This window comes from Mytilus californianus, unplaced genomic scaffold (genome assembly GCF_021869535.1).
Source record: "Mytilus californianus isolate M0D057914Y unplaced genomic scaffold, xbMytCali1.0.p SCAF_3, whole genome shotgun sequence".
NCBI classification, from domain to species: domain Eukaryota; kingdom Metazoa; phylum Mollusca; class Bivalvia; order Mytilida; family Mytilidae; genus Mytilus; species Mytilus californianus.
In genome coordinates, this window is record NW_026262679.1 from 91809341 (window position 1) to 91823528 (window position 14188).

The 14188-nt window shown below is 30.3% G+C and overlaps 1 protein-coding gene across 1 annotated transcript in view; it reads right to left on the reverse strand.

Moving 5' to 3' along the window:
• Positions 1 to 676: 676 nt before the first annotated feature.
• Positions 677 to 14188, reverse strand: part of LOC127735405 (U4/U6.U5 small nuclear ribonucleoprotein 27 kDa protein-like) — a 28181-nt gene continuing 14669 nt past the window's right edge. Inside the window, exons 4-7 of the mRNA XM_052245584.1 lie at positions 13573 to 13679; positions 7493 to 7572; positions 4893 to 4954; positions 677 to 2551 (exon numbers count right to left, since the gene is read on the reverse strand). Of these exons, the coding sequence (XP_052101544.1) occupies positions 2497 to 2551; positions 4893 to 4954; positions 7493 to 7572; positions 13573 to 13679 (304 nt within the window). The 3' untranslated portion in view covers positions 677 to 2496. The remainder of the gene's footprint in view (positions 2552 to 4892; positions 4955 to 7492; positions 7573 to 13572; positions 13680 to 14188) is intronic.

A 14188-nucleotide genomic window follows, 5' to 3' on the forward strand; every position in this document is an offset into this window, starting at 1 on the left:
TCTAACAAAAACACAGTGTGGACGTGGACGGGTACTTGTACATCCCCACAACAAAAAGACACTAAGTACAGATCTGAGAGTACTCACAGTTACTGACAACTATTCACTATTTACATACAATCATTGGCTATCATACCCCATCTCCTATTTTTATAACAATGAACCCTTTATATGCAAATAAACAATTAAAGGTAAGAACTCCATTATTTCCCTATCATTCCATTTGGAACATTTACATCATCTAATGATAAGGGTTTGATGAAGTAAAATTTGAGACTAATAGAGTTTGCAAATAGTATAATAATAAATATAGAAATTGCAGCAGTCTTTTAGACACAGTAAATTGGTAATGATGGTAGAAATAATCAATCCAGGTTAGGTACGGGATGAGCACTAATAAACATGTTTAACCCAACCATATTCTTTATGTGCCTGTCTCAAGTAAGAAACCTGAAATTAAGTTGTCGTTTGTTCATGTCTGTCATATATGTTTTTCGAAAATTGTATTGTTATAAATTAGGCCTTAACAGTAAGTTTTCTCGTTTGATTTTGTGCACATTTTTCATGATGGACGCCTTTTACAGCAGACTATACAGTATCAGTTTTTCTCATTGTTGAAGGTCATACAGTGATAAAAGCCATAAAAATTGCAGGCTGAGGAATAAAAAGAGCTAAAATCTTTACAATAGTGTATTTACTCTCACAATACAATTACAATGTCCCATTCATAATATCCATCACACTTCTGCCATTCTTAACATTGTCCTACCTAGACAATCAAAGTTTCCAAAGGCATTCACAACAGGAAAAATTAACATTGGACAGGAGGTCTGAATAGATATAATTAAACATGCGATCTTTGCTGTGAAAATGCGTGAAGTTCCAGAAAGGTACTGCCCTATTTAGAGATTTTAAAATTACAGTTTCCTAAATAATGTCTGACCACCAAAGTTATTCACAATATTACGTTTTTGTAGATGCAGATAAAAAATAGAGTTTCTCAATTATTATAAAATTCTATCAAAAAAATCACAATATGTAAAATTTATAACAATCGTGGCTTTTAATAAAATAAATAAAATAGGAGTGTTGTGTAACAATTTTTAACGGAAATCATAAAATTTGTTAGCTATTTTAAATATTCTATACAAAACTCAATTAAACTATCCAAATTATAAATGAAATAGTGATAGCAATGAAACGATGTACTCAAATTCCTTTTCTGACAACATTCCTATCTCTCACACATTTGTCATTCATACACAGTCGAGTATGTGGAGGTTAAAATTGTAATATATATATGCTGTATACAAGTTGTTATTTTGTACAGATTTTTTGAACAAGTTATTATTATTTTGAAACCAGCTTTATTTCACCAGGTGATACAAATTTTCTTGTAATAACCAGCTTGATGTTTTACTCCAAATTGTACATACATTCATAAATGTATATACATCAATCTAACATTAAGTATCGTGCTCGTTGGCATAAAGAAGCAAATCAGGAAACCAGCCCGAGTTGAACTCTTTATAAATATTTTTCTTTAATACCAGATTTTAAGTTCCCAGAGTCCTTATAAAAACTTAAGTTTATGTCCTGTCAGAAAAACACTGAAAATATTCGATTGTTCATGGTTTTGATAGATTTTTCATGAATATTCCTGTCTGATTTGCTTATATATTCTTATATTCAATATTCATATACACAATAAATTTAACATTTATTACACATATAGAAAAGGGTTTGGTGTTTTGAAATAATATAACAATAGCTGATATATTCGCTTAGCCATTATCCGATTGTACATTTATTTCACATATAGGAAACGGTTTGGTGTTTTGAAATAATATGACAATAGCTGATATATTTGCTTAGCCGTTATCGGATTAGGTGGAGTCTACTGTATCAGTGTTATGTAAATATGACAGTCATAAGCAGAATCAAAGACAACATTCTTATGTTATCCAATCATTTCAAGAGGTTCATAAAATTGTGATTAATTTTACAAATACTCAGTACATATTATTTGTTGTACAGAATTATAACTTGTACACAACATTTATATACACACACAACTTTTAATAAATAAAATTTCTAAAAGCCCTTTTGCATTTCTGCTCTTACAATGAAATGTTTTTTTTTGGTAAAGTATGTCACTATCCTTGTAGGTATAAAAATAGGTTACCAATATAATTTAAATTCTCAATTTATATTTAGGGAAGATTTTAACTTCACATGTTTTCGTATCAATTTTTCTGGAAAAAGGCTTAATTATAATATTGGCAAAATTTTTGTATGATTATACCAATAGACTTAAAAACAAATTTGTTCATAATTCCAACTAACAAAACAACTGTTTTTTTCCAATATTTAAAAAAAGTCCCAATAGTTTTACAACATTATTCACAATAAAATCTCTTTCTAATCCATGATCTTGGCACCACTTTAATGCAAAGAACCAGACTTTACATTCTTTCTGTACAATTAATGGACTGCTCATGCTATAAAATCTAAAGGACGGTTGAATCCTCCTCTTCTATTCATGTACTGTCTGTAATATAAATGACAAGAAATTTCAATTAGACTTATTTAAAATATATTAAAACAATAACATTGAAAAGTGTTTCAATATACTGATCCATGAATAGTCTAGCTAATATTTTCTGTGACTTGATTGTAAATGTGGTATGCCATTCAGTCTTTGCATTCAGATAAAATGTTTACCAGATGGAATCTTTCAATCAAATTGATCCATTTGGTAAAATATTTTTACTACAAGAAGACCCCAGCAAGTTTTCAATGTAAATAGTGCAAATGCAAATTCAAAATAAAACAATAATTACAGTTCCTAAGGCTGTCTATAAGACTTTCATTTTGATAAGGTGGTAAATTGATTGCATGATTATTGGTGTTTTATTCCACTTTCAGCACTGTTGGCTACACTGTGGTAGCCAGCTTTTATTAGTAGAAGAAGCAGGGGTGCCTTGAGAGAACCATGACCTTTATCAAAAAAACTGACAAACCTGATCAATTAAAATTGAAGTTGAACACACCTGCCATATGCAAGGTTCAAATCCACACCCTCAGTGTTAACAAGCTAGTGATACAGTAGATGAACTATTTAGACCACTTTGGCCAAAATGTCCAGTTGTGAATTAAATGAATGAATGAATCTTTATTGCAAAAGCATGAAATTGCTATGGCAAAATTAACAACATATATTACATAATATAAATCATAGATAGACAGCAGAAAACAATAGTAAAATATTATGACAAATGGAAAGTTATGAGACTATATGAGATCTAATATCCCATGCAGTTTTTATATTATTACATAATTTGATAGTGAGAGACTTACTAGATGCTTGAAGTAAATACAAAAGTTTATGAATATTAGCCAAAGAACAATAATACTTTGGTAAAAATGGTGTTCGCACACTTCTATAGGCTGGACAAACAAGAACAAAATGGTATTCAACTTCAATAAAACTCATTTTACAGCATTTACATAAACGATTTTCTCTCTGAATATTATTGATTGATAGTTTACTAATTGTAAAGTCTGAGGAAGGGCAAGATTCATATTAACATTGTGCTTTTGAAAAAGGCTTTTACCTTTCATTATATGACATTATTGCGAACCCAATGAAAGTTTTCCACAGTGCCATCTCTATCTTGACCAGGTATTTAAACTTTTGCAAGTTCACCTGTCCTATTGAATAAATACAATAGCTATTGTTCTCTGTGTAGTTTATTCTCTGGGACCTTTAAATTTCTTCTAAGAGAAATCTATCATTCATTGATTAAATTACCTGAGTAAAAAAATTATCTTATATAGACAAAAATACTTTTTTTATACTCATTAACTGCGTGTGATGATGTATTTATTCAATATTAATAATATATTTTCATTCAGTTTCATATAAACATTGATTCAATCATAAAAAGTTGATTTCTAACAAAAGTTTTATCAATGTTCCTATTAAAATTTGATTTTTTTTTGGTTTAGTTATAGAATACATTTAAGAAGATCTTAATTTGAAACATCATAATTTTCAAGTTTTTATTCATGTCAAACAAATTTTTTTTTAAAAAGGAACAATGTTGAAAGTTTTGTCAGAAATCAACTTTTTATGATTGAATCAATGTTTATATTAAACTGAATGAAAACATATTATTATAATATTGAATAAATACATCATCACACGCAGTTAATGAGTATAAAAAAAGTATTTTTGTCTATATATAAGATAATTTTTTTACTCAGGTAATTTAATCAATGAATGATAGATTTCTCTTAGAAGAAATTTAAAGGTCCCAGAGAATAAACTACACAGAGAACAATAGCTGTTGTATTTATTCAATAGGACAGGTGAACTTACAAAAGTTTAAATACCTGGTCAAGATAGAGATGGCACTGTGGAAAACTTTCATTGGGTTCGCAATAACAGGGGTGTTTAAGCACCTTGACTACCCCAGAGAGTCTTGAACAGTCAACTTTGAAAATAGCAATTGGCTGGACAGTTCTAAGTTGTGATATGATTTCATTCATTGAAATATAGTACATTTGAAACAGATGAAATTTTCAGCTCATTGTAAAAGGATGTGTTTAGTATAAAGAAGTGTTATTAGAATATTCTTAACAGCCATGAGGGTCTGGATGGGGGTTCTTAATTTCTTTATATCTTGAATTTTTGTTATCCTTCTTAATTTTTTCTTAATTTTTTCTATCATTCTCTATTCTTTGTATTTTATCACTCTAAGTATAAATAAGAAGATGTGGTATGAGTGCCAATGAGACAACTCTCCATCCAAGTCACAATGTATAAAAAGTAAACAATTATAGGTCAAAGTACAGGTCTAAGAATGATTAACATTGATATAACATACCTATATCTTCTTTTCTTTGGTAAATAGGCAGCATAAGAATCATTTCCATCCACTTTTTTATTCTGAAAAACAAATATGAATATCATAACAAAGCACTATAGTACATACATCACTTTTTCCGAGATGTGGATAATTTTATTTGGTTTGACATATGTGTCTTTCATTTGTAGTAAGGGTCATCATTTTAGACAGACATAAATTATTCATGCTCTTTCATATTCTTTTACTCAGGGATGATTTCAGGTGTTTTCAAACGGGTCCCTTGACCATCAAATTAGGAATTTTCATTCCAATTGGGAATTTTTTATGCATAAAATCTTAGACGGAAAATGTATCAAGTTTTACCTGCCCCTGCTATTAGAAGTTGTAACATTTGGAATAATCCTGGACAGGCTACTGATTATAATATATATATATATATATATGATTACCAGATTGCTTGACCTTTAGTGGATTGAGACCAGGGAAGTTGTAACATGAAGATCATTGCACATAATGCACTATCTTTTGTAGACTTGCATCTTAGCTATGGTGACCTTTTACATATATCACAGCTATCAAAACCCACTGAAAAAAATCATCCATTGGGTAATTTTTTCAACAACAGGTCATCTTTATAAATTTACCTTGATTTAAATGGATTTCAAATTGAACTGGTCAACTGTTGAATTCAGAAAAGCAATTACAAAAGTTTTAGTACTTTATTGATAAAATATTTTTGTGATTTTTGATAGCTGTTTAATACGTAGAAGGTTTCAAAAGTTTTACTTTGAGTGTAACCTTAAGAAACAGAAAATTTAACCATTGAACCATTGTATTATAATATTATTTGGATCATCTTCAGAACTTTTGAAACAGTTCCTTATATAATGTGTCATGTCATCATCCTATTTCATGAATGATCTATCATCAAGATGTACTTTTAAAAACACTCAGACAGTCAGACTTTTGTCTTGAGGAAAAATAGAGCCAGAAAAATTATAATTTTTTTTTTATATAAAACAAATTTCCATTATATTATATAACTGATCTGCTTTTATGATATCAGCGCCCATTAAAATTCATCAATGTTATATCATAATTTAGCTTTTACTCTCCGACGAGGTCTGCTTTCACGAGACCCATTTTGACAAAAAGCATCTGTTTTATCGACCTGCTGGGCGATCTGCTTTTACAATAGTCCCAATAATTATGAAGTCTTGAAAGGCTATTTTCATTTTTTGATGTTGTAGGAAGGAGTCACAGCAAAAAATTAAAATAGCCTTTAAAGATGTCATAATTATTTGGACTACTTTTAAGAGATCGAATACTCCCATAGCATTTTCGTCAACTGTTTCTGAGGGTCTGATTCCGCTGCTAAATAACTGAATCATTGTTAACAAAATGCGATTGTTGAAAGCATTCTTATATTGATTTTAAAACACTTCGACAAAACTATGAAAATTATAGTTGCCTAACTCAGTGACAGAAGCATTTCCAGAAAGATAGATTTTTTTTTCCTGAATTGGGAATTTATGTTCACATTAATTTTTTTTGGGCTGCCAATTGATTTTAGAGTTACTCAGAGGCCCTAAACTATAGAGTAGAGTCATCCCTGTTACTGAATGTTCTTTATAGAAATTCAAGAAGTGATGTGGCTGACTGAGAAGATGAAATGAAAAGATATAGTTCAATCTCTTTGCAACTTGTACAAAACACTTGATATAGTTTACATTATATGTGAACAGAACTTTTAATTTAGAAATGTGTAATGGGGTAATTAAAGTTTAAAATCAATATGTGTCTGCATTTGTGAAGAAGATGTAAAAAATAATTGTAGCAATTAACCTGTTTTGTTATACTATTAATTTTATTGATTTTTTTATGTTTAGGTGGTAGATTTAAGGGGATAACTCTTCAAATCAGTCATATGTTTATGTGTTAGATCTGTTTTAAGTGAGATAACTCTTCAAATCAGTGATATGTTTATTTTTAGGTGGTAGATTGGGGTTAAGGGAGATCACTCTTTAAATCAGTAATATGTTTATGTTGAAGTAATAGATCTGAGTTAAGGGAGATAACTTTTTAAATCAGTAACATGTTTATATTTAATCTGTTTTGTCAATGCTTTTAAAGCACTCATTTGTTAGCGTAGTTTAATAAAATAACAAAAAAGGGTTGAAACAAACATACAAGTTTTTAAAATATAAATAAGACGATGTGGAATAATTGCCAATGAAACAAAAATAGACAGCAATGAAATGAAAAAAAAAACCACTTCATTTATTTTGTGCTTTCGAAGTACTTTTCAGGTTTTACCTTCATCAGGAAGTCTCAAACCAAAACATTTGAGAGCCAAGGATAAATAAGACCAAAACACATAAAGAGCTATATGACCAAAAGGGACTTAAAAATGAGAGGTATACCATAATGGTAACTTGTTGTAAAAGTTATTGTCTTTGTTAAACTTTTGAGTAATCTTTTGCCCATTCTACCCTTGTTTTAATGACAAATCCATGACGGCTATAAGTCACTGGATATAAAATAAGGTACTATCAAAATTCAACTTATTGCACTATATTGTCAAATGTAATAAAATCATTTAAGTTTATTTAGTGTACCTTTGTTGTATTAAATGATGCAAATCCCATTAACTTGGCCATCTGCTGCTCTTCTTCTGACATCCCTTGTAATTCCTGTGCTGTAAGGATATAAAATATATGAAAATAGGACATCTTTTTTGACACCATTATTAAAGACAGATATTGTGATATTAACTCGATGTAGAAAGTGAGTGCAGAAAAGGAATACAATGGAAGCTTATATTGCAGATCACGGTATGCATGACTTGGGGCAAATCCAAAGTTTAACATATGATTACAGCTGAAGGCCTTATATGAACCTAAATAGTTAGAAGATTTAATGTTTTTATAGAGTTGCTAATTTCCTGTCTCATTGATTTATACCAAAGTAACTAATGTCTCAATTTATTCCTATTGAGGTAAAAAAAAAAATGCTCATTTATAGCATGTTGAACCATTAATGATGATGCAATCCTCTTATGAACAAATGTATGTACATTCCCTTTTGTCTTCTTCCATGAAGAATTTTTTTTTACAATATCATATGAACAGTTATATTTATTTTTCTAAACTGTTTTTCCATAAATCGGGATGTTAGTTTTTTCATTTGAATTGTTTCACATTTGGCATGTCATAATAGAATAAAATGCTCCGCTGGGGCGCAGCTTGATACGACCGCAGAGGTCGAACCCTGAACAGTTGGGGCAAGTATGGACACAACATTCAAGCTTGATACAGCACTGAATTTGTATTGTAATTAAATATTTGACACAGCATAGGTTTCTCACACAGAATGAAAGTAGTCTAAGAACTTAAATTTTTTTAATTTACCTATTCAGACCATATCATTATTATTTGCTTTTATATATAAATCAGAAATAACCAATTTAAAATGGAAAATTTTAAAGAAAAAAAAGGAAAAAAAAATCCCCCCCCCCCAAATTTTTTGAAAACCCCCTTATGATTCATCACCCCCAAACTCAATCCCAGCCTTCCCTTTGTGGTATGGTACCTTGCAGTACAATTTCAGAGAGATCCATACACTTGAACACAAATTATTGTCTGGAAACTAGAAAAATGCTTGGGTTTTTTGCACCTTTTTGGCCCCAAATTCCTAAACGTTTAGGGCAATTACCCCCAAACTCAAACCCAGCTTTCCCTTTGTGATATGGAACCTTGCAGTACAATGTCATAAAGATCCATACACTTACACACAAGTTATTGTCATGAAACTAGAAAAATGCTTGTTTTTTTGCCCCTTTATGGCCCCTAATTCCTAACATTTTGAGACAATTACCCCCAAAAACAATCCCAGCCTTCCCTTTGTGGTATGGTACCTTGCAGTACAATTTCAGAGAGATCCATACACTTGAACACAAGTTATTGTCTGGAAACTAGAAAAATGCTTATTTTTGGCCCCTTATTCCTAAACGTTTTGGGCAAGTACCCCCAAACTCAATTCCAGCTTTCCCTTTGTGATATGGAACCTTGTAGTACAATTTCATAAATATCCATACACTTACACACAAGTTATTGTCATGAAACTAGAAAAATGCTTGTTTTTTGCCCCCTAATTCCTAAAATTTGGAGGCAATTACCCCCAAAATCAATCCCAGCATTCAAACCCTCAATCAGCATCATTTAACAGTAATATCTAAAAATGGAAATTACATAATAAAGGTATTAAAATAGAAAATGACATCATAGTCATGGCTAAAAATAAACAAAATCCTAAATCAGCAACATTTTACAGTAATATCTAAAAATAAAATTCCTTTGTAACCATAAAAGCCCATTTAAATACATCATGACAGATATTAAAATAGAAAATGACATCATAGTCATGGCTAAACATAGCAAAAACCTTAATCAGCATCATTTAACAGTAATATCTAAAAATAAAAATTTCTTTGCAACCATAAAAGGAAAATAGAAAATGACATCATAATCATAGCTAAAAATAAACAAAAATTTTTTTTATTACCAAATTTTAAATGGAGTTTATTAAACTAAAACAATAAATTTGCAACCATAAAACCCCATTTAAACACACATCATAAAAGTATTAAATAATTCAACTACATCATAAGGCTATAAAAATAGAAAATGACTTCATAGTCAAGGCTAAAGGTAAACAAAAAACCTTCATCAGCAAAATTTTATATTGGCAAATTTCCAATGAAGTTTATTATACTAAAATTGTTGGCAAATTTCCAATGCATTTATTAACAATAAAGTTATTGGCAAATTTCCAATTTACATAATTTAAAAGCAGTGTAAGTGAGATATTTAAATGAGTTTGAATTACCAACCTTACACTGCTTTTAAATAATGTTTTGTACTTATTTGTCTATTAACCTGGAAACCCTTGTTTTTTCACCTTTTTTTCCCTTATTATTTAAAGGTTTGAGCCATAACCCTACCCCAAAGCCAATTCTTAAATTCCAATGTAACCTAAATTTACAATATACATAACTTCAATTTAAGTTTTTGATAAAATCAAACCACATCATTATTATTTGCTTTTATATCTAAATCAGAAATAATTAACCAACTTTAAGTGGAAAATTTTCACACATCACGCCCCCCCAAACTCAATCCCAGCCTTCAGTTTGTGGTATGGTACCTTGCAGTACAATTTCACAGAGATCCAATTACTTAAACACAATTAATTGTTGGAAACTAAAAAAAAATGCTTATTTTTAACCCCATTTTTAGCCCCTTATTCCTAAACATTTGAGCAATTATCCCCCAAACTCAATTCCAACTTTCTCTTTGTGATCAGAATTAACCAACTTAAAATGGAAAATTTTAAAGAAAAAAAAAAGGAAAAAAAATCCCCCCCCCCCCCCCAAAAATTTTTTGACCCACTTCCCTTTGTGGTATGGTACCTTTAAGTACAATTTCAGAGAAATCCATACACTTGAACACAAGTTATTGTCTGGAAACTAGAAAAATGCTTATTTTTGCCCCCTTTTTTGGCCACTTATTAATAAATGTTTTGGGCAAACATTTTACAATAATATTTAAAACTGAAATTAATTTGTAACCTTAAAATTAAATAGAAAATGACATCATAGTCATAGCTAAAAATAAACAAACTATTGGTTAATTTCCAATGGAGTTTATTATATTAAAACAATAAATTTGCAACCATAAAAGCGCATTAAAATACATCATAAAAGTATTAAAAAAAATTTAACTACATCATAAGGCTATTAAAATAGATGAAAAAAAAATAATATTTGAAGAATAATTCTTTTTAATTTCTGAAATCTGAAATGAGAAAAAATTGGCCCCCCACAATTTCTTTTTATCCCCCCCCCCCTTTTCCCCCAAAAAAATTCTTTCCCTCAAGATATGGTCATAATCTCAATTCTAATTTCCAATGGAGTTGGCAACCATAATTACCCATTTAAATTTACCATAGTGCTAACTTAATCTATTGTATAATAGAATTAATAAAAATATAGTGTCAAATCTTTCATATGGATTTTTTTGTAAAAAAAAAAGATGAAAACATTTGCAGATATTTTTACTGGTCTTCCTTTATAAATATGCATTTCTTTAAACATAATTTAAAAGCAGTGTAAGGGAAGTAACCAAAACGTTGTATTTGGATTACCTCCCTTACACTGTTTTAGATTATCTTTATTGTTCATTAACCATTACTTTATACATAATTTAAAAGCAGTGTAAGGGAGATAATTTCAATGATGTATTTGATTTATCTCCCTTACACTGCTTTAAATTATGTTTTGTACTAAAGTATTTGTCCATTAACCAGGACAACCTTGTTTTTCCCCCTTTTTTGCCCCTAATTCCTAAACGGTTTGAGCCATAACCCCCCAAAGCAAATCCTAACCATCCCTTTGTGGTATGGAAACTTGTAGTATAATTTCAGAGAGATCCATACACCGTTCCACATTTATTGTCTGGAAACTAGAAAATGCTCATTTTTGGCCCCTTTTTGGCCCCTAATTCCTTAACTGTTGGTACCATAACCCCCAAAATCAATCCCAACCTTCCTTTTGTGGTATTTAACCTTATGGTCAAATTTCAAAAAGATCCATTCACTTAAACTAAAGTTAGAGTGCGAAAACCAATATGTATTCGGACGACGACGCCGGACGACGACGACGACGACGACGCCGGACGACGACGACGACGACGACGACGCCAACGTCATACCAATATACGACCACAAAATTTTTTTGCGGTCGTATAAAAACAAAGGGATATGGGGTATCCATCCATGACACAAAATCAGTACATGCATGGCTATTTATAGCTAACTATACAGTATGGGGTTTTGCTCCCTGTTGAAGGCCCTACAGTTACCTATAATTGCTTATTTTCACGTCATTTGGCCACTGTTAGATAGTTGTCTCATTGGCAATCATACAACATCTCTTATCTTATATAGGGCTATATACCAGTGTTCTTCCCAGAAATTTTGGATAGCATCACATTTGGCGTAAAAAAATAAACTGTATTTTTTTCAATGTCATTTGTCACATCGCACTGATGCTCTATTTCCTTTATGTTATGTTTATATTGTTCAAATCATAACTGAGAATACAATTAAACTTTAACCATGATAACAGTTGTTTCAGTTTATGTTTTCTATATTCATTTATAGTTACAGTATTATTTTTTTCCTCTTGGGCCAAATAAAAATATATGTGTGGTTCCAGTTACCCTACCTACTCAACTAAATGAATGAATGAATGAATGGTTTATTATAGTGCAACCTGTATATATACAATACTAAATATCTAGTAAAAAAAAAGAACTGGTTTTTATATAAAAAGGGAAGAGAAAGTATCATATAGCAATAAAATTTCATTTAAAAAACTTTTTCTTTATCATGTCTATGAAATTCATTGTTTCATGGTACTCAATGAATTAGTCCCAGTTGTTTCTTTATATCAAAATGATATATATTTTTAACAAAGTTAAGCTACTTTAATCAGTATATTGAAACAATGCATTTTCAAAAAGAATACATTTAGCAAGGAGATCTAATATCAAAATGATATATATTTTTAACAAAGTTAAGCTACTTTAATCAGTATATTGAAACAATGCATTTTCAAAAAGAATACATTTAGCAAGGAGATCCAACAAATAGTCTGTTAATGCGTGTGGAATGCGTAGTTTTCTCTTTTGAGATCATTTTTTCTGTCTACTGTGCCATTTGTGCATCTGTAGTTATAATTGAAAAAATGCGGATTTTTGTCATATCTGGTCCGGTTGTGATCCGTAGCTTACACAAATACTTCAATGATGGCCGAAGAAAAATTAACGAAAATAAACATTGTTTGACAAGAGATTGGGAATGAATATGACGCTTTTAATGCATTAAATGGATGAAACATTAACTAAAGCCAATTATGATCACTTTCTAAAGAAGTATCAAACTTATTTAGCTCAAAATCAAAATGTTTAATATACGCTCTCGATTAACAAGTACATAGTACCGGAAGGGAAAGAAAGTAAATTTTTATCTTATGAAAGTTGTAAAAACATACGACCAAACCTCTTTTCTAAAGAGATAAATTGTTTGTATCTTTGAAATTTCATTATGCAAACGTAGATTTCGAATTGTTTTATGATTTCCTGGTTACATTTTCTCCATGTCGAAATTTGCGATTGGACCATGTGGTATTAGTCATGTCACAAGTGTCAGCTTGGGGTATTCTTATCCAAACAGTTATCAACCAAAGGGCAATTAACACCTATTTAATCACTCTAAACTGCCTCTATTGTCCGACTTGAAGGGATTACAATTAAAGATGATATAATTTTTATGATCACAAGCGGTAATTAGATGAGAGTTCAAAATTTAGGACATGGTTTTGCGATATAGAGACAATAAAATAGCATCCTCAAAATAATCATAGCGACGCGGAAATTATTATAGCATCACGGGAAAAAAAAAATATAGCGTCTCAGTGCCGAGACGCTAAAACGGCCTGGGGAGAACACTGTATACCTCAAGAAAATGCAAGAAAAAGCAAATGTTTAGGAGCTGATAGAGTTCCTACTGATGCCAACTTACATGATAGTAATATTTTTATGTACATATAATAAAGTATTCATAAAAATCATATTACCAGATATTTTTGGAGCTTGAGGCTGTTTTGGTGGTCTACTACTACTGCTACTACTAATAGTAGTACTAGTATGTGGTTCATGTCTCTCTTTTTCTCGTTTGTGAATACTGAAAAATACATACAATAAAATAAAATTATTGCAGAATATATATTAATTGTGTGGTAAGCTTAAATTAATAACAAAATAATTCTAATTCTATATAAAAACTCATAGTACCTTCTCTTTCTTGTACTATATTTTTTAAAATTTCTGCCAAGGAATAATTTGATTTAATTCTTAATGTTCGACTGAAAATGAATAACCTGCAAAAAGAAATATAACAAAAATACCAAACTCCAAAGAAAATTCAAATCAGAAAGTCCCTTATCAAATGGCAAAAGCAAAAGCTCAAACACATCAAACGAATGGAAAACAACTGTCGTATTCCTGACTTGGTACATGCATTTCCTTATGTAGAAAATGGTTGATTAAACCTGGTTTTATAGCTAGCTAAACCTCTCACTTGTATGACAGTCACATAAAATTCCAGAAACATACCAGAAATGCAGAAAAGATTAGTTGCTGGTTTTTTTGTATTTGTTAATTCATTGACAGAATTCTCCTACTATTATTTAG